Source organism: Bubalus bubalis, chromosome 6 (assembly GCF_019923935.1).
Source record: "Bubalus bubalis isolate 160015118507 breed Murrah chromosome 6, NDDB_SH_1, whole genome shotgun sequence".
NCBI lineage: Eukaryota > Metazoa > Chordata > Mammalia > Artiodactyla > Bovidae > Bubalus > Bubalus bubalis.
The window spans coordinates 102444760-102465774 of NC_059162.1; the positions used below are offsets into that span (position 1 = coordinate 102444760).

The window sequence follows — 21015 nt, forward strand, 5'->3', positions numbered from 1 at the left end:
AGACTGAAATGATTACAGAGTGTGGAGGCAGGGAACCTGGATGGGAAGTGGGATGGAAGGCTGTTAGACCCGTTAGGCTGGTGCAATTTTCTAGAGGTCTTAACCTCTTTCTTGTCAAACCCCCCTTAAGTAGTGGTGGGGGGGGGACAAAAAATCAGTAGATTGGGGTTAATATATATACACTACTCTATGTAAAAATAGCTAACTAGTAAGGACCTACTTACGGCACAGGGAACTTTACTCAATACTCTGTAATGACCTATATGTGAAAAGAATCTAAAAAAGAGTGGATACATGCATATGGATAACTGATTCACTTTGCTGCACACATGAAACTAACACAACATTGTACATCAACTATACACCAATAAAAATTAATAAAAAAACCACTTTAAGAATCTGCAGAGAGATTTGGCTCCTACCTAAAAAAATGCCCAGATATAAACGCAAATGCTCACCTGCAGAAATGACATGCAGGCACTGTCTCATTTTGTCTTTGTCAGACCCCCTGAGCGCCCCATTCACAGGTGAGAAAACAAGGCTTGGATCAGTTGCCAGAGGCTGCCATGTGGCCAGTGGAAAAGGCTGCCCGGGGAACCTAGCTCACTAGGCGGAAACCCAGGTCCTCAACCACCCGGGAGTTGCATCCAACTAAGGCAACAAGGGCAGAGGGGATGAGAGGAGGGCGAGGAGCCTGGATTTGCTCAGGAGGAGGAGATGCGATGTTGGATACGGAGGTGGTGTACCTCACAACAGGTGATGTGTCTGTCTTACTGTTTTGTGAGAAAGCTATCCAGAAAAGTGATTTCACTTTCTGCGGTCCCCAGTGGTTACAGGGCTCGCCTCAGGGGAGTTCCTCTCTGATCAGGGGGACCACATGGGCGATGCGCTGGGCAAGCTGCCCCCAGTCCATGGTATGGTCACCCTGGGATGCCTGGCACAGAGGCGAGCCGGGGCCTGGCAGTCAGCACTCAGGTTCTTACCACAAGTCTGTCACCTATAAACTGTTACGACCCTGGGTGAGACACTTAACCCTGGGAACCAGTTTCCTGAGCTATATAACTGGGTTGCTCATGGTCCCTGGCGTTTTGAGGGGAATTGAATGGGATGAATTGACAGTACTTAGCCCCGTGCCACCCACACAGTAGGCACTTCACTGACAGCTCATCCCCCATTGAGGTCAAAAGGCAGGGAGTCTGTCTAGAGCTTTGTTCTCATGGCCTGGGTCCAGCTGGGCTGGAGTTGAGGAGGGACAGAGGATGTGCCTTTACCTTATCTTGAATTGTCTCGTCTCTCTCCTGGATCTCCCTCTTGAGGCCCATGATGTCCTTCTCCAGGGACTTGATGACCCCTTGCAGCTTCACCTGCTCCCCCTTCAGGAGCTCAATGTCGTTGGTTCGCTCTTCAATCTCCTTCTGCAGGCTGCTGAACTAGGGGAACAAACAGCAACAGCAGAGAACCCCAGAGCCTGTGAACGCACCTCCATTCCTCCTCACTGCCTGAGGATTTTAGGAGCTCCTCATCGGAATTTGGGACTATCAGGAATTTCCCAGGCCAAATGGGCAATGTGGCCTTCTGGGCAAGAAGATCCAGTCCCATCCCTTATGTGAGGAAGGACCAGCTGCCGTTAGAGCCTCCAGAGACCAGTTCCCCTGGCAGATCCAGAGTTTTCCATGACTGCACAGACCTTGAAAGGTTGGGCTCCATGCTCCATCACGGTCACAGATGAGTGACCTAAGTGATGAGCCATCTTAGTCATGTCCAAGAAGGGAAGGCATGACTGCCCCTGGATTGGGTAGTAGTGTGATTTCTAATAGGAAAGAATGTGAACTGGCTTTGCATTTGGCTTCTTTCGAACTGTGGTGCTGGAGAAGACTTTTGAGAGTCCCTTGGACTGTGAGGAGATCAAAGAAGTCAATCCTAAAGAAAGTCAACCCTGAATATTCATTGGAAGGATTGATGCTGAAGCTGAAGCTCCAATACTTTGGCCACCTGATGCAAAGAGCTGACTCACTGGAAAAGACCCTGATGCTGGGAAAGACTGAGGGCAGAAGAAGGGGATGACAGAGGATGAGATGGTTGGATGGCATCACCAACTCAATGGACATGAGTTTGAGCAAACTCTGGGAGATAGTGAAGGGCAAGGAAGCCCGGCATGCTGCAGTCCCTGGGGTCGAAAAGAGTCAGACATGATTGAGCAACTGAACGACAACAAAGGCTAAATGTTTGGGGGAGAATTGGCAATTCTGTAAGGATCTGTGAACTGAATGCCTCCTTGCCTGGCTGTCAGTGACTACAAACATCTCCCCCGCCTTGTTAACTAAGTACTCTCTACTCCCAATCCTTCTCCCACCCCCAGTGTGTGACCAGGAGCACCCCTGACTCCCTACATTGAGAGCCTGAGGACACCTCCAGGAGCAGACTTTATCTATCTCACGTCCAAAGACCTCATTTCCACTTTAAGGTTTAACTCTGAAAACTCTAAATCCCACTTGCCAATAAAGGAAAGCCCAAAGGGTTCACCAGTGCCATGTGAACCTCCCTGTCTCCTGTAAACAGGAGAGAGGAGGACGAGCCCCAGTGGTTACCCCATCAGAGGGTGTGGTAAGGATCTGTTTGCCTGTCTGTGCAGGGGGAACCTTCACACTGGCCGGCGTTGCTTTCCAAACCCACTTGCTGGAGATGAGGACATTCAGGTGGGAATTCTGCCAGTCCCCCCACTCCCCACCGGCCCCTACCCTGGGCAGAGCCACTGTTCGCTGACTCCACGTCCGTCCACCCACCCCATGCTTTCTCTGCAGTGCGGTCCAGGCCTGCCCCTCACGCCTCTCAGAGACCAGCGCGGTACCTTCTTCCTCATGATGCCTGTTTCTCCTTTGAGTCTCAGGTTTGATTCCTTTTCATCCCGAAGCTTCTTCTCATATTTAGTCTTGATGTCTTGGATCTCACGGTCTTCATCTTCTTCAATCTGCTTCTTGGTCTCTTCAAACTCCCGCAGCTGCTGCCTGACATCCTCCTGTGCCTGGCGTGGAGAGAAGAAGAGTGTGAGCCCAGGGAGGTGGGGACAGGTGGCACTTTGGAGCTCAGAGAGCCCAGGGCAAGGTGAGCATCGAAGGCCATCACAGGGATGAAAGACCGAGTGTCAGCACAGAAATGGAAAACAAGGCCATGGGTCCCTTGGCCCTTCCACTTTCTCCCTGTCCTGTCTGTCCCTCTCTCCCTACCAGATCAGGCCTCACGCTCCATCGCTTTGATCACTGTCCCATCAGAACACCCGCCATTCCACCTGGCTTTCTTCACACTGACATCAGCACCCACCTCTATCTTCCTTTCACTAAACTTGTGATACTTACAACTTTATATTTATTTCTAGAATTACTTGATTGTCTCTCCCATTAGATGTTAAGTTCCCTGAGGGTAAAACCTAGCCTATCATGCCCACCATGAGTTCCCAGTGTACAATGCACACCGGCCCACAGCAGGTACTCAAATACCGAATGAATGAGTGGCTCTTTAATTTCTCCCCCTTCCCTAATCCAATCAGTACCACCCTTTCCACCTCTTGAATCCAGCTACTTCTCTATGCCTCTGCCTCTGCCCAGGCCCCCATTATCTCTTGCCTGGACTGTTCTCAGCCTCCTAGCGGGCCTCCTGCCTCTGGTCATGCTTCCCTCCAGTCTGATCTCATCCTCTAGTCGAGGGGAGCTTTCGAAACCACACACCTGGTCATGCCGCCCTTAACTTGAGAGCCTTCTCTGCCTCACCCTTGTCCTCAGGGTAGAGCCTGGACTCTTGAACCCGGTCCACAGACCCTCAGGAGGCAGGCCTGGCTCACCTCTCCAGCCTCAGCCATCACTCCCGCCCTGAGCTCTTGCCAGTGTGAACTAACTGCAATTCCCCCAATGTGCATGGTCCTCAGCTACAGGACCTTGGTATTCACTGTACCTCTGGTTCTAGCCTCTTCCCGTGGCTTTCTCTGACATTTCCTCCAGCTCTTGGTTGAGGTATCATTTCCTGTGTGAAGCCTGTATATCCCCCATCACATAATAATTGCCTGTTTGACATGGAGGCTCCATGATGGCAGGGCCACATCTCTCTACCGCAGTGAATACCCAGCACAGTATATGGTATAGAGTTGGTGCTGAATGAGTAAAAGCCTAGAGCTCAGATGCTGGGAGAACAAGCTCTGCCTGGTGGAGCATGGGGCAGGACCCCTCCTTGCTCACTGCTGCCTGGGGGTGGACACTGTAGATCTCAGCAGAATCAGTGGCTTTCTTCCGATTCTGGCCCTGGCATTCTCCCAGGTTGCATATACCATCCCTTGACTGAGTGTTTTGGAGATTGAGAGAGGCAGGTGGTTTTAAAACTGAGCTCAATGACCTCCTGACAAAGGCTTCTCTTTGCCAGACTCTTGCTGGATGGAAGTCTGGCCAGTGGACTCCGTCTGTAACCTAGAGGGGGCCACAAGCCCCTGCTCTTGATCTAAGAGATGTTGCTAAAAAGTAGAAGAATCCCAGTCAGCTTAGTAAGATGACATTTGGGAGGCATCTCTCTAGCAAAATTCTGAGTTGAAATCCTGCTGACTCAAAATAAAAAAAGCCTTGTCATCACTATGAGAGGTCTGGGGAGGAAGGCTGGCCTTTCACTAGTCTGGGAGGATCCATTCACCCTAAAAGCAGAGCCCAGCAGACTGAGATGTTGTATAAGAAACACGAACAAAAGGGGTCTGGGGCCTTGAGAACACAGAGGGATGCTTAGCCCTATAAAAGGGGGAGGAGGATGGTGAGTGGTTAGGGAAAAATTGTCAAGGAGTTGGCTCTTGTCCTGAGTCCCTGAGGGTGCACATCAGCAGCCAAGTGAAGAAGCATTGTCCTGAGCAGGAGCTCAGAGGTTGGTGTAGAAGAATTCCAGAGGCTCCACATCATTGGATGTGGGAAGCTGGATGGGGCAACTGGAAATGGGGCTGGGCAGGAAGGCAGGGCAGCTGTAGAACTGGAATCAGGTGGGCTTGGGTCAGGGTGGAATTCTCTTGGCTCTCTGCTCTCTGAGCTCAGCCTCTGCCAAGTAGAGGGCCTCCACCCTCTACTTCCTACTGAGTCCACCCCCACCACCTGGGCAGTGTCCCAGTTCACCGAGGACTTCTGGATGCCGACTCAGCAGCTTCCCTGCCATCATCGGGGTGGTTACAGAGGACCCTAGGATGTCTCCTGGTGCTGTGACCCTTATCTTCCTGCATCCACTCTCAGGCCCTCCCCCTGGAACGGTGCCACCTCTGAGTCTTAAAATACAGGCCCTGTTCCCTGAGCACAGGTGACTTTTCTGTTGGATCCCAGGTATGCCACCCTGGCTCTCAACCTCACCACGTTCCCTGGCCCAGTCTTGATTCATCCACTGTCTCTTGGTTCCTTACTGACTTTCTCTGGCCTGGACCCAGTGGCTGGTTCCCAGCCGACCATTATTTTCACCAGTTGGTGAAGCCCTGGCTCTGGGTCAGGGCTGCCCTGTGCCTTCCTTGCTCACACATTTCCTTGCAGACCCTGCTGTGGAAAAGCACATAGCCTGGTGGGTCACTGCAGCCAGAATTAGCCTCAGGCAGCTAGGCCTTCAGCTACAGACCTGCCCATCCTCTTCTTGGTCATTCCCTTCAAAAATCACTCCATATGGGACTTCCCTGGTGGTCCAGTGGTTAAGAATGGGCCTTCCAAAGTGGGTTCGATCCCTGGTTGGGGAACTAAGATCCCATATGCCGTGAGGCAACTAAGACCAGGCACCGTAATGAAGACCCAGAGCAGCCAAAAAAAAAAAAAAAAAAACAAAAACAACCAAAATCACTCCACACCTTCATGACTCTCCTGCCCCGTCACTCTCAGAACACCATCTGCCAGAATTTTGTGCCAAAAAGGAGACCATCTGGCCTCTCTCAATTTTCTCTTCATCTCAGGAAATGAGATATTGCGGCAACCCCATCTGCTGGAACATTCTATGACTTTGCTCTGCCTGGATGCTCTCTCTTAACCTCCTGCATTTCCCTGTCTCCTGGTTAATTCCAGCTTCCATGCCTCCAGGATCTCTGTAGCTCCTACCAGCCTTTCCTGACCTTGCAGGCCAGTGGCAGGGGATGTGGGGGGCGGGTGGTGGGTTAGCAGGTGGAGGGGGCAGGTGCTCTGTGTCTGTGTCCCCCACTGTCCCGTCTACATTTTGATGAACATTAGTCTGTGTGACCGCTTCTCTCACCCAACCGAGAACCTGGCCCCACATTCACTTTGCTTGACCACCCAGCACTTATGCTGGTAAACCTGTAAGGCAGGTCTGTTTGTTCAGTCCGTGAAGGAATGATTTCATCTTGTGAGACATTAGAAGCTACGAAGGGTTTCAGGCAACCACCTTCCCCGTGGCTCAGGTACCTTGTTCGTTTCCAGGTTCTACAGGCTTCTGCTAGAAAGCTCTCCCCAGAGAAGATAGAGTTAGAAGAGAACAATGGGGATGAACTTAGTCAAGCCAAGGAACTTCGGTCTGAAAAGCTGAGCACCTCCCCCCTCAGGGAGGCCCCTAGCTGCCAGGGACACAAACACAGAAACAGCACAAAACAAGGCCACGAAACACACTCAGGAAGGAAGGTGGGGAAGGAAAAGGAGGCCAAGCGGGGCTCCCCACGGCTCTCAGGGCTGTTCCCAGGCCAGGGCTGCAGGATGGCACTGTGAACAGGAGGCACAGCTCGGCTTCCTGTGAGTACCTCTTCCAGGAGGGTGGTTTTCTCCTGCAGTTTGGCCTCGTAAAACTCAGTCAGCTCCTCCAGGGCCTGGCTCTTGGTCTCATCGTTATCCCGAAGCTGCTTCTCGTACTCCTCCTGCATCCTCTGGGACTTGAGCTGCAACTCCTGGTACTTCTCATATTCCAGAAGCAACTTTTGGTTGTTGCAACATTCTAGAGAGAAGCAAGGAAGGTTACTTCAGGAGAGACGGTAGCACCAGCCCCGGGGACACTCAGGAGCCTTGGCTGCTTTTCTGTTCCCTTCCAGCACCAGCTAGAGCCTCTGCTTCGATAGGCCAGATTCAAATGCACATCCATCTTCCTTACAGGGCCCCCATGCTATCGTCTTATAAGGCAACCTGATTCCCTCCCTTCGATGTTAGGCAGAAAGGTTTCCAGGAAAGTGCAGAGGGATGTTTGGGGGTTCAGGGCCAAGAAGAATGTCCTGAGTATGCAAAACAGGTGCCAGTACCCCCATCTTATGGAAGAGTAAAGTAAGGCTGGGGGAGGTTTGGTGACTCCCTAGAGCACCCAGCAAGTCAGGGTGAGTCTGGAACCCAATGCAGCCTGTTAGGTTCCAGACCCACACTTTTTTGTATCTCCTACTGGCATGCAGTAGGTATTTAACCTGTGTTTAAAGAATGAGTAAATACACAGGAATAAAAACCACAGTGAGCTCCAGGGGATAAAGGCAGGCTGTTTATAGACCGGGGTTGAATCCAGAGGGCTGTCGGACTTTGCCCCCAACCAACGGCCCTCTGCCCAGGACCCTCCACGGGTGGCCTCACCTAGGTCCTGCAGTTCCCGGCTCTGTTTGTCCAGGAGGTCATCCATGCGTTCGCGATGGAGTACATCCTGCTTTTCTTTTTCCGTTTTTAAAACCTAAGACACAGAGTCAAATATTTTCATTTCTACATGTCTGCTGAAAGCACCACTGTGAGAAGCACCGATTGTGTAAGTAATAGCCTCCTTCACTCACAAACATTTCCCAAACCCTTACTTTGCACCCTTACTTTGTTCTATGAACAACATTCAAGCTATCATTTTTATTTGTATTATAGTCTGCTCTGAGAGTTCTATATTATCTCTATACAGATCCCTTCTGTGAAATGGATCTTGTCAATCATGAGTTCAGTTTCGGACAGGCACCAAATGGATTTTTGGGTGGAAAAGGTACGGATTGATTTGAATCCTCTGTTGTTAGCACATTGCTCTCAAAGGAAATCCTTGGATATGTTAATGTGTCAGCTTCTGAGAAAGTGCTTTCTTTAATGGAGCAGCAAAGCTCCTTGCAGACAGGGGAGGGACCTAACTTTGTACTCTGTGTACAGAGGGCACCGATGTTTGTTGATTAAATGAATGAAATACTAAAATTAACTGCCAGGGTGTTTTTAGACCCATAGGGATAACATAAAAGAACCAAATATCACTTGAGCAAAAAATTGGCAGCATTGGAAGAAGGGCCAGGCAGGTTTGTACGGAACAGAGGAATCATTCCAGGAGAATCTTGGACCAATGTTAATGACAGAGAGGTCATTTAGACTAATTTTACTTAACTTACTGACAATCTGGAGATCAATATTCTGTACGCTTTCTCTTTACATACTTTATTTTTCTTGTTACTTTTCATTTTGCTATTAAGTAAGTTTCTCTTGATCAGAAAGGTAATATATTCTCCTCGTGGAGAATCTGGAAATTATAGAAAAGCCTAAAGAACTAAATTAAAACTATCCACAATCTCAACTTCCAGAGATGGTCATAACATCTATTTTCTTAAAAATTGTTCTAGGTATATCTATTTTACCTCATTAGTAGCATTCACCATAAAGAGTTCTTTATATTTTGCTTTTTCCTCTTTTTCCACTTAGCACTTTGCTGTAAGCATTTCTGATGTTATCAACATGATCATATGTCTTATTGTTTGAACGAGTGCTAGTTGTCTTGAGTGAGTAGGAAATTTCTTATTTGTGGCTGTTGATTCAACAGACCTGGTTTTTTGTTTTCAAGGACTCCATTTCCTGGAGGAACTTGTCTGTTAGCTCCTTAATCTTCTCAGAATAGTTCATATCCTTTAGTCGAAGCTGATACTCATTCTCCATTTTTAATTCTTCCACACGAGTCTTCAGCTCCAACATAACCTGAGCCTTTGAGAGGAGGACACAGAATCAAGAACATTCACAGTGCGGCTGAATTGGACTATTTAAACCCCGTGGCCTTGAGCTCTCTGGGGCCTGCAGCTCTGCTCAGAGCATGCGTCATCTTTCCACATAAGACACAGATCAGACACTTGGAGACATATGAGCTTCTTCCTCTATCTCCAAAACACCTATTCAGTGTGGCGCTCCACTGAGCAACAGGCATTATGCTGATAACTCACATCTCTCCCGCAAATACACTTAAATGTCACCTGCTCAGTCAGGTCTACATGGACCTGATTTTCCTTCCCCTTGCTATTCCCATTCCCAGCACTCTGACTCCCCACCTCTTACCCTGCTCTATTTTTCATTATCCCCTTAGATCTTGGCACTTTTAAATGTTATGTATTATTTTGTTTATTGCCTTTTGGCTTCATCCCCACCCTAGAATTCAATCTCCAAGAAGGCTGAGATCTTTGTTGGTTTTGTACACTGATGTATTTCAGGTACCTAGAATGGTGCTGAACACACAGTAGGCACTCGAAAAGTATTTGTTGAATCAGGATTCCTGCCTCCATGGAACTTACAGCCTACTGAATTAGCCAGGTAGACATATCATTACCAATTGTGAGAAGTGCCCAAAGCCAGGCAGTGTGCACCCAGGCTGGGTCAGAGAAGGACTGAGGGCAGATGCATTGGTTGAGGGGCCCTGCACAGTCCTGCTGGGGGATGGTAAGGGCCTGGCCAGAGGTCGGGGAGCAGAGCAGAGTGGAAAGACTTCAGGGAGGTTTTAGGGAATGGTACCTGATGTGGTGAAGATGAGTGAGAGGACTATGGGTGAAGTTCACCTCCTCTGACCGGACCTTCCCTGAGGGTTGCCCTGGCCTGGCTTGCTTCCCTGCATGATCCTGGGAGCCCAGCACAGGACCAGCAACAGAGTCAGCACCAAATAAACACTTATCAGATGAACACGTGGCCCCGGGGGTCTGCCGGGGATGAGTGGGATATGTTTATTGGCCGGAACCCCCGGTTCTGACACGCTGCACTGGAAGCATTTGCTCATCCTCTGTCCTCCTCCACGTGGCTGCTGCAGAGAAGTCTCTCCAGATGCAAGTCTACCAAGTCACTGCCTAACTCAGATCATCAATGGGGCCTTAGGAACCATCTCCAAAGTCTAAAACCTGCTATAAAGGCCCCCTCACCACCTCTCTCTGCTTCACCTCCAACCTTTCTCTCCAGCACCCCCTCCACTCCAGCCCCACTAGCTAGGGGCATCCTCCTCAGAGCACCCTCCCTCACCCATTTGCACACACTCACATCCTGGAGGCTCTGTTCAAGGCTCACTTCCTCAGACCCCAGTCTACCTGGGTCAGGGTCCCTTCCCTGTGCTCCCACAGCACCGTTTCCTTCATAACACTCATTACACATTTGATTCCCTTTAAGATTTTACCTAGGGAATCCCCTGGCTGTCTAGTGACTAGGAATCCATGCTTTCACTGCCAAGGGTGTGGGTGCAATTGCTGGCTGGAGAACTAAGTTCCTGCAAGCCATGTGGCAGGGCCAAATAAATAAATGAATAAAATTTTACCCACACCTTTTCCCGTGATATAAGCTCCAGGACTGTCTATGTCCTTCATTTCTGTAATCCCAGATCTAGCACAGTGTCTGGCACGTGGCAGATCCCTCTGCAAGTACTAGTTGGATGCATGAATAAATGAATGACTAAGTGGCTGGGTGAATCACAGAGTTACATAGAATGTCATAAAGAGTATAAAGACAAAGAAAGAGCTGGGAATTCTGGGCAATGTGACTTTTAAGGCCGGGTGAAGGAAGGGCCAGGAAGGTTGCTGGGGAGGAACAGTCAGTGGCTTACAGGCAATGATAAGAGTGTGGGCGCATGGAGCCCGAGAAACAAGGGAATTTCAAGAAGCAAGGGGAACACACACGGGTCACTTCCGGTTGGCAGCAGCGCTGTCAGGCCTAGCTGGGCGCGGAGTCAGGAGGCAGCCCAGACACCTCAGGCTTCGGTGCAGCCTGGTGTGTCCTGCTCGGTGTCTTCCTCTCCCCTCTGGGAAGAAGAGAGAAAAGGGAGAAGGAGGAGGAGGAGGAGACACGGGTGCCTGCCTGCAGGAGGTTAGACTCCAACTGTCACAGGCTCTCCCTCAGCCTTTCCTCCCACTTCCCTTTCCTGCAGAAAGTTCCAGGGAGCTCGCAGAGTGATCTCTGGGAACCCCCAGGGGACTGTCATCCTACTACGGGGCCCTTCTGGCATTGCGGTCCTGCTGCTTTCACTTGTCGCTGTCCCTTGTGTAACCGTGAGTTTTCTGATCACAGGGCCCCGCCTGTCTTTCCATACATGCAGCCCCAGTGACCAGCAAACAGCAGGTACTCAGCGAATGCACATTAAACTCTGCATGAACGGCATTGAGTGCACAGCTGTGCACGCTCTGTACGCCCTGAGAGAATACCACCCACTGGGCTTCTTCCTCGGGGAGCACAGGGCTCAGAGCGCTCCAAACACGTGTGATTGGACTCTTGGCTGCCTCAACAGGAGGAAAGGTGCTCTGAAGTCATGATGATGGAAGTGGGCTGTGGACGAACTCTGGATTGGTGCTCTGGGCCTTCTCCTAACTGTAATAGCTCTATGTGTAGTAGCACTATGGACATGCCACTCGACCTCTCCAAAAGTACTTCCTGAAACATGGGGGAAAACAATAGTATCTTCTCCAGTTGTGAGATTCAAATGAGAAAATACTTATAAAGTAATTAGCACAGTGTTTGATTTGTGGCAAACCTAAAAAAAAGGTTTGCTGTTGTTTAGTCGTGAAGTCATGTCCACCTCTTTTGCAATTCCATGGACTGTAGCCCACGAGGCTCCTCTGTCCATTGAATTTCTCCAAGGCAAAAATATTGGAGTGGGTGCCATTTCCTCCTCCAGGGGATCTTCCCGACCCAGGGACCAAACCCGTGTCTCCTGTATTGGTAATTAGCACAGTGTTTGGTTTGTGGCAAACCTAAATAAAAGGTTTGTTGTTGTTTAGTCACTCAGTTGTATCCAACTCTTTTGTGACCCCAAGGACTGTAGCCTACCAGGCTCCTCTGTTCGTGGGATTCTCCCAGCAAGAATACTGGAGTAGGTTGCCATTTCCTCCTCCAGGGGATCTTCCTGATCCAGGGATCGAACTTATGATTCCTGCATTGGTAGGCCACTTCTTTACCACTGAGCCACCAGGGAAGCCCCCCCCCCCCCCAAAAATGGTTGGTTACTGGATATTATTATTTTTATTATTATTGAAAGCAGTGAATTTCAGGACTGTTTTATAAATATCTTTTTCTTTTTTTTTTTTAAAAAGGTTCCAGATACCAGCTGTTATTTAGGTTTCACAGATACAACTGGAATACCCAGTGTGCCACATTAATTTTGTAAGTATTTATTGACTGTCTCCCGCATGCCTGGCATGTGCTGGAAACTGTTGGTCATTAATTATGTCACAATAATTATGCGAATTATGTCACAGTCCCTGCTTTCAAGGAGAAGGCAATGGCACCCCACTCCAGTACTCTTGCCTGGAAACTCCCATGGACGGAGGAGCCTGGTGGGCTGCAGTCCATGGGGTCGCAAAGAGTCGGACACGACTGAATGACTTCACTTTCACTTTTCACTTTCATGCATTGGAGAAGGAAATGGCAACCCACTCCAATGTTCTTGCCTGGAGAATCCCAGGGACGGGGGAGCCTGGCGGGCTGCCGTCTGTGAGGTTGCACAGAGTTGGACACGACTGAAGCGACTTAGCAGCAGCAGCTCCTGCTTGCAAAGAGTAGGAGAGGAGAGCTAGGTCACAGGCTGAGAGCACAGCTCAGTGTAAGTCAGAGTGACTACATGGCAGAAGCGCAGGCGGGTGGGAAGGACACAGGATGCAGTGGTGGTGGTGGGGGGTGGTCTGCACTGGGCACAGGTGAAGCCAGGCTGGGGAGGGGTTCTATGCCGGTCCCAGGACACTGGACGCAGCCTGACAGGCAATTTCCCTGTTGCTCTTCGTCGGATCCAGTTCTTACCTTCTCTTCCATGTCTGTCTTGGTAACGAGCACCTCTTCAGCAAAGCCCACCTCCCTCTCTCGCTTGATTCCCCGACCATCCTTATCAAAGACCTTCCAGGTGAACAGGCAGCCATCCTCGGCAACGCTCAGCAGGAACTGGTCATCAAAGGTGAGCGACATCTGAGGAGAACGAGCCTGGTGAGGAGGCTTTCTCAGGCCGTGCAGACCAGGACTGAGTCAGTGGTTGTGCAAGATCCCCACCCCACGCAAGCCCGGGCACAGCCTCCCAGGGAGGAAGATTTGATCTTAGAAAAGAGTGAGACAGAAACCCTCACGGGCTTCTGGGAATGAATGAAAAGATAAGGCTATGTATATGTTCTCTGTGGATTTGGAATCTTTAGAGTCAATTATTAGGTACACAAAAGAATCAACAGTTTAAAAAAAAACAAACAATAATCCAATTAGGAAGTGGGCAAAAGATACAGAGACATCTCATTGGAGAAGTAATACAGATGGCAAATAAGCACATGAAAAGATATTCAACATTATTAGTCATTCAGTTCAGTTCAGTCGCTCAGTCTTGTCCAACTCTTTGTGACCCCATAAATTGCCGCATGCCAGGCCTCCTGGTCCATCACCAACTCCCGGAGTTCACTCAAATTCATGTCCATCGAGTCAGTGATGCCATCCAGCCATCTCATCCTCTGTCGTCCCCTTCTCCTTCTGCCCCCAATCCCTCCCAGCATCAGGGTCTTTTCCAATGAGTCAACTCTTTGCATCAGATGGCCAAAGTCCTGGAGTTTCAGCTGTAGCATCATTGCTTCCAAAGAACACCCAGGGCTGATCTCCTTCAGAATGGACTGGTTGGATCTCCTTGCAGTCCAAGGGACTCTCAAGAGTCTTCTCCAGCACCACAGTTCAAAAGCATCAATTCTTCGGCGCTCAGCTTTCTTCACAGTCCAACTCTCACATCCATACGTGACTACTGGAAAAACCATAGCCTTGACTAGATGGCCCTTTGTTGGCAAAGTAACGTCTCTGCTTTTTAATATGCTGTCTAGGTTGGTCATAACTTTCCTTCAAGGAAATGCAAATGAAGACTATGATGAGATGTCACTATATACCTATTAGAACAGCTAAAATAAAAAAATAGTGATAATACTAAATGCTGGCAATGATGCAGAGAAACTGGATCTTTTGTGTATTGCTGAAAGGACTAGAAAAGAGCCTGGCAGTTTCTTGAAAAACTAAATAAACATACTTGCAATATATGATTCAGCAACAGTATTCCTGGGCATTTACCCCAGAGAAATGAACTTATGTTAACATAAAAGCAAGTATGGAATTGTTCATAGCAGTTTCATTTGTAGCCGCCCAAAACCTATGGGGAAAAATCAAATATCTTACAAGGGGTAGACAGTAAAACAAATCGTGGCACACCCTTACCATGGAATTCTACTCAGAGAAAACAGAATAAAGTATTGATATATGAAATAACTGACATGGAGAGCGAAGGTATTATGCTGAGTGGAAAAAAGCTCCTCTCAAATGGTCATATACTGTATGACTGTGTGTTAGTCGCTTAGTCGTGTCTGACTCTTTGTGACCCCATGGACTGGAGCCCACCACGCTCCTCTGTCCATGGAATTCTCCAGGCAAGAATACTGGAGTGGGTCGCCATTTCCTTCTCCAGGTACTGTATGATTATTTTCCATTTCTGTAACTTTGACATTTTGATAATTTCATATTCATACTGTTAGGATTATTTACATAAAATGATCAAGATGTCAAAGTTATAGAAAAGGAAGATAAATTAGTGGTTGCCGAGGACTAGGCATGGTGGTGGGACTGTGATGGGGGCAGGAGGGAGCTCTTTGTGGTGCTGGAGTGGTTCTGCGCCTTGCGTGCAGCGCTGGCTGCACACATCTGCGCACGAGAAACTGACGTAGGGCCCCCTCGTGTGCCACGCTCAGTGTTCTGGTTTGACGCTGTGCATCAGATGTAACTACTGGGGGAAGCTGAGTGAGGAGCACCAGGACCTGGCTGCTGTCTTTTAGATTTCTTGTGAATCTATAGTTACTTCAAAATAAAAAATGAAAACTGAAGTATCAACTATGGAAACTCTTTTCACAATCACCAAAATGTGTCAAGAACTTTAAAAATGGCCATTCTCTTTCCCTCAGGATTCACTCTTTGTCTAGACATTTAGTCTTAGGAAATAATCAGAGATGCTCATAGCAATCTACAGACTAGGATATTCATGAGCTCATGGGATAATTTAAATGCCCAGTTGTAAGAGATGAGTTAAATAAGTTATGATCCATCATTATCATAGGATATTTGAATAGCTGCTAAAATCATGCTTTTGAGGAATATTTAATTGTACAAAAAATGCCTACAATAGCACAAATTTAAATAAAACAGCCAACAAAAGAGTACATATAGTATGATCTTAATTTATTTAAAGCATATGCACAAAAATGTAGAAGAAAATGCATCAGCATATTAATGATGCTGCTGCTAGTCAAGGCTATGGTTTTTCCTGTGGTCATGTATGGATGTGAGAGTTGGACTGTGAAGAAGGCTGAGCGCCGTAGAATTGATGCTTTTGAACTGTGGTGTTGGAGAAGACTCTTGAGAGTCCCTTGGACTGCAAGGAGATCCAACCAGTCCATTCTAAAGGAGATCAGCCCTGGGTGTTCTTTGGAAGCAATGATGCTAAAGCTGAAACTCCAGGACTTTGGCTACCTCATGCGAAGAGTTGACTCATTGGAAAAGACTGATGCTGGGAGGGATTGGGGGCAGGAGGAGAAGGGGATGACAGAGGATGAGATGGCTGGATGGCATCACTGACTCGATGGACATGAGTCTGAGTGAACTCTGGGAGTTGGTGATGGACCGGGAGGCATGGTGTGCTGCGATTCATGGGGTCGCAAGAGTTGGACACGACTGAATGACTGAACTGAACTGAACTGATTAGGATTTTTATTCCTAAAATAAACATGTCCTGCTTTTATAATCAGAAAAGTAAACACCCACAAAATTTAGTGGTTCTAAAGCAAAGCGGGGAGATATGTGATAGTAATTTACTTTGGACCCAAGACTCAGGTTCAGTACAGGAACGTTCTGGTTTATAATGAAAAAATCCTTTCCTAAAAAGGATGTGTCTGCAGGCAAGTCAATTTAAAGTTTGGGACTTAATGAAAAACCTCAGGGGCTGGTATTGTTCAACTGGAGTTAAGAGAGGGAGGAGGGAGAGAGAACACATTTCCCAGAGGCTGTTCTTCAGGATCCCATTGTAAACAGGGACACTGCTTTTTCACAAGGGGGGATGGAAGGACAGTTTACAAACCTGTGCTCAGGTTATTGCCCCTGGGGAGGGATGGGGGCTCATCTCCCAGGCTGTCTCCTTTTAGTCCAGAACAACTCTGTGGAGAAGGACAGCTGTGAGCCTTTAGCAGCTGGGACAGGAGGGTGCTGGCCTGTAGAGGACAGCTGAGCGGGGCCCTTCAGCATCTCTCAAATGGCCCATGTTATTATGCAAAATAATATGATGAACAACCTTGTACACACATCTTCAGGGGCACCCCTGACCACTTCCTAGGACAAATTCCTGGGAGTAGTTCAAACAAAGAGCATTAAGAGCCAGTGAGTGTTTACTGAACGCTTGGCTGGATTAATAAATAAGGGGAGAGAAAAGGTGCTGGGAGGGGGAAGGGATGAACCAGGTACGCCGCGGGAAGGACCAGGTGGATTGCTCAAGACCTAAATCTGGGACTGAACCCCAGGGAAAGTCCCCCTCACCTTGGTGACAGGACCTGCGTGGGCCTGGTACTCATTGAATTCTTTCTGTAGAGGGAGCGGATACTTCATCGCACGGATGGTCCCCACCGAGGTGCCCACAAACATCATGCGCCCGGAGTGGGAGATGACGACGGCCGTGTAGGTGACATCAAATGCTGACATCTCTCGAATTACCTGAAACACAGCCAGCTCTGTTCAGGGCGAGGGGCTGAAGCACATCCCCAGTGTCCCCAGGTCACTCTCCTTGCTTTTAATAGCAACATTAGGGCAACTTCTGGATTTTAAAATGTGTGTTTTCCATCCCTTTTAGCATCTGGCTTAGTGTCTAGCACATAAAAGGGCACAAACTAAATATTTCTTGGCGGCTTGACTGGTGAGTAAACAGTTCTAGGAGTTAGGAGTAACACTAGGGAAACTTTCATAAGATACCCAGAAGCGTTCTACCGCTTTTACAGGTTGTGACTCATTTAACCCTCACAAAACCCCCTTAAGGTAGTTACTGCCATCCCTATTTTAAAGATGATGAAACACAGGCACAGAGACACAGGGAGGCTAGGTAAGTTACCTCAACTCACCCACTGCACTCAGGCTCCCGAGAGTATGCTCTCGACTGCTACTCTATCGTGTATCTCATACTAATAATGGGATGTGGATCATAAATCTATTCAGCAAATAGTTATTAATGTCTATTATAGGAACAAAACTACACTCTCAGGGAATTAATTCATTCCCTCACTCTTTAATTCACTCATCCACCCATCCATCCACCTATCCGTCCATCCACCCTACTGTCCATCAACCCACCCATCCACCTAGCCACCAATTATTTACTGGGTGTTTTCTGTGGGCCGTGCGTTGTGCCACCTAGTAGGGATACCGAGAGATGTGAACCATGGCCCTCCCCTTAAGAAGCTTTGTTCTGGTGCAGCACCGTGGAAACCACCACATTGGGGGCTACCTGGGGGCATACTGGAGAGATACCCTCCTCTCGGTTGGGCTCGTGGAGGAGGACACTGCTCCTTTTCCAGGAAGTGTCCTTGCCAAGCTCTTCTTTCCTCCCTTAATTATTTGGGAGCCAAGGTGCATAATTTTAAAATTTCAGAGTTTGGGGATTTCCAAACAATTATGGAGGCAAGCTTCAGTGATGGCAATAACTACGGTTCTGTTTTTAGCCCACGGAAGGAGGTGCAAATCACGGGCTGGAGCGCCGTTTAGAGATGCTGCTGACCTCCTTCCCTCCAGGGTGAGAGAGAAGTTACAGTCAGCAAGCAAAGGAGGAATGGAAAAGGGCCCCACAACTTAAACGAGTCAGGTGGGCACTGGGCAGGAAATTCCAGAAGTAACAACTACTGAGCTGATCCTCTAGGGATGAGGAGGCAGGTGTTCTCCCAAGAAGAAAGGCCCTGTTCTCAGAGAAGCCCTTTCTGCTGTAAACACAGGAAGCTGTCTTCTGCAGATCGAGGCAGCAGCCCAGAGGAGGGACAGGGGCAGACTCACTGAGGAATCTGCAATCTCCTTGAGAGTCTGGTCTGACCCAACAGCAAAGATGATTTTGCCGTCAGGGGAGATGGTGGCGCAGTTGTAGCTGCAGGACTTGAGCACGCACTCGGTCTCTCTCTTTCCTGTGGACAGACTCCATTCGTACACAGCACCGTCTGTGCCGCAGGAAATCAGCTTGCTGTCGTCAGTATTCCACGCAACTGAACGAATCTACAGGGGATGAAGACGTGCCCAGTTGGGAGTGCGCATGTACACTCACACTCACACACACACACACACACACACACACACCTCTCAAGGAGAGGAGGAGAACCCCTTACGTGATTCACTATGCTGAGGCAGAGTGTCCTTTCCTGGTACATACCCTTCAGTAAACACAAATCATAGCTTCGTAGGAAAGTCAGCATTCTATTTCCTCAGACATTTGCAAAATACTGAAGATTAAATATTCTCATTTCTGTCTCACTTTATGAATGAAAAGACTGAATCATAATAATTCCTATAATGCTGCAAACAATCATTGCTATGTTTTACAAAAGTTTTTTATTTTGAAATAATTATACACACATATATATTATATATATATATATATAATAAAAGGGAGTTGCAAAAATTGCATAGAGGGAGTGTTTCCAAATGGCAGAGTAAGAACTTCAGCTGGCCTATCCCTTACATAATAGGTAACTTAAAAATCATAAAAACAGTTATTTAGGGACTTCCCTGGTAGTCCTAAGAATCCACGCTTTCACTGTAGGGGGTGCAGGTTTGATCCTTGGTTGGGGAACTAAGATCCTGCACGCCTAGTGGTGTGGCCATAAAGTTTATAAAAACAGTTATTTAAAGTCTCTGGCAATTGTCTTAAGGGCATATAGAAAATGCAGAAACATTCACTCAAGAAAATCTACTCAATCTCAGGAGGAACAGAGACTGAGGGAGATAAGCGCTGATCTGCTGCTTTACCCTCCTCATCCTCAAACACTTTATTCCAGGATACTCTGGGCAGCTGTAGCCAAAAGGTGGGGCTCCCTCTCTCCCCCAGAGCTTAGTCAGTGGCTGTGGTTTCATCCTGGGAAACCTGCTGGCATTTCTTATCCCTACCCAGAAGCTCTACTCTAGGCAAGTGTGGCCAAGAGGACCTCATCTCCTTTCCCCCAGCCGGTCCCCACCTGCTGGTAGAAGCTCTACTCCAAGTGCAGAAGCATGAGAATACTGGTACCCCAGTTGCCCCTGCCCCAGTTAACTCAATGGGTGGGGGTTCTACACCATGAGGGGAGAGTTGAACAGACAAGGGATCCCACCCCCTTTCCACCTGCAAGCACCATGCACAGAGTAGGGAGGTCACTCTTGGGAAAGAAAGTCACTACCCCTCACCCTCCACTCTGGTGTCCTGGAGCAGAACTTCCCAGGGGGATGTTGGTCATGAGACAACGAGCTCCACAGCTCTGCTGGAGGAGACTGACTTATTTGGAACAGAGCATGGAGGATTTCCTCCTACGGGTATCATCTAAATCGGTGGAGATCTAGGTGGAGGGCAGTTAAGAGAAGGCTGGAAACTCCCTGATCAGCAAAACTCCCCTGATATAACTCTATAACTCTGTTACAGAACAGTAACAGAATTATAACAGGAAGAACAAGGGAAGGAGACAGTCGAGAGAGCCCTTCCGGGATGAGAGGCAACTGTGGGGATCAGGAAGGCTGATGTGTGTGCTGTGCCGCACACACTCAGGAGAAATCAGAGCAGGATGTGGGGACACTTGAAAGGATCTCCTGTATTGCACAGAAACCCACTGACACAGGATGGAAGCCTCACAGGCGCAAAGGGTTTAAACACAACATCTGACCAACACCAACTGAATAATAAGCTTCTGACCCAGGGGCATTTCCCAGAAGTCAGGCTTAGAAATAACATCATGCTTATGCCTGGCAGCCTGGAAGGTGGGGTGCATGGCTGAGTCTGCACCTTCTCAGGTATAGTGAGAGAGGGAACCTCAAAACTACTAGTTTCTGGCTAAACATGGAGCAAAAGCATAAACTCCATGAACTGTGACAGGAAAATCACAGTTTTCTGTTTTCTAAACAAAAATCCAACAGTGAAAATATAACTGGGGAAGGGGGCTTAAGCATAATCTATGACTAATTAAATGGCTTAGGTCAACCCAGGGATAAGCCCTAGGTAACCAGGTTAAAAGATCAAGAAAGAAAAACATCCGAGCAGTGACATCTGAGGCTGCCCACTGCAGGAGAAAACAAAAGACTTCTCAGAATTAGTTTACCAAGTCACTGAACAAAACTGCCAAATAAAAACAACATTCTTTTTCCCTTTTCCATATTTGTAACTCCCTTCTCCAGTAGAGCGACTGGCTCCCATAATCTCTAATACATTAATATCTCCGGCACATTTTCTCAGTCTCCTCCTAAGTAGCCAACCTCCTGACCAACTGGACACCTTTTTGGGTGTTCCCACGACTCCAGTCCTGCCAGCCACATCCTTAGCCATGTCTTAGCCTGAGTTCTACCTTTTAAATGACATTTTTTGATTGTCTGTCATTATTATGTAAAAATGGACTTAAATATAATCAATTCATTTCCAACAATATTCCCAGATTCACGAATTTTAATAGTTTATCTGCAAATTCTCTAAATTTTCTACAAACTCAGTTATGCTGTCCGTGTAATAGCTTTATTTCTTCCTTTCCAACCCTCATGCCTCTTATTTTGCTATGGTGTGAATGTTTCTGTCTCTCATCAGCCCCACCTCAATTCATATGTTGAAATCCTGACATCCCAA

The 21015-nt window shown here is 48.0% G+C and overlaps 1 protein-coding gene across 4 annotated transcripts in view; it reads right to left on the reverse strand.

Annotated features, from left to right (window-relative positions):
- The window catches only part of CFAP57 (cilia and flagella associated protein 57), a 72967-nt gene that overhangs the window by 25198 nt on the left and 26754 nt on the right, over positions 1-21015 (reverse strand). For all 4 annotated transcript variants that reach the window (XM_045166177.1, XM_045166176.1, XM_045166178.1 and 1 more), the window contains 8 exons: positions 18225-18437; positions 16728-16901; positions 12942-13103; positions 8739-8894; positions 7539-7632; positions 6734-6924; positions 2849-3022; positions 1272-1430 (listed from right to left, as the gene is read on the reverse strand). In XM_045166177.1, the coding sequence (XP_045022112.1) occupies positions 1272-1430; positions 2849-3022; positions 6734-6924; positions 7539-7632; positions 8739-8894; positions 12942-13103; positions 16728-16901; positions 18225-18437 (1323 nt within the window). The remainder of the gene's footprint in view (positions 1-1271; positions 1431-2848; positions 3023-6733; positions 6925-7538; positions 7633-8738; positions 8895-12941; positions 13104-16727; positions 16902-18224; positions 18438-21015) is intronic.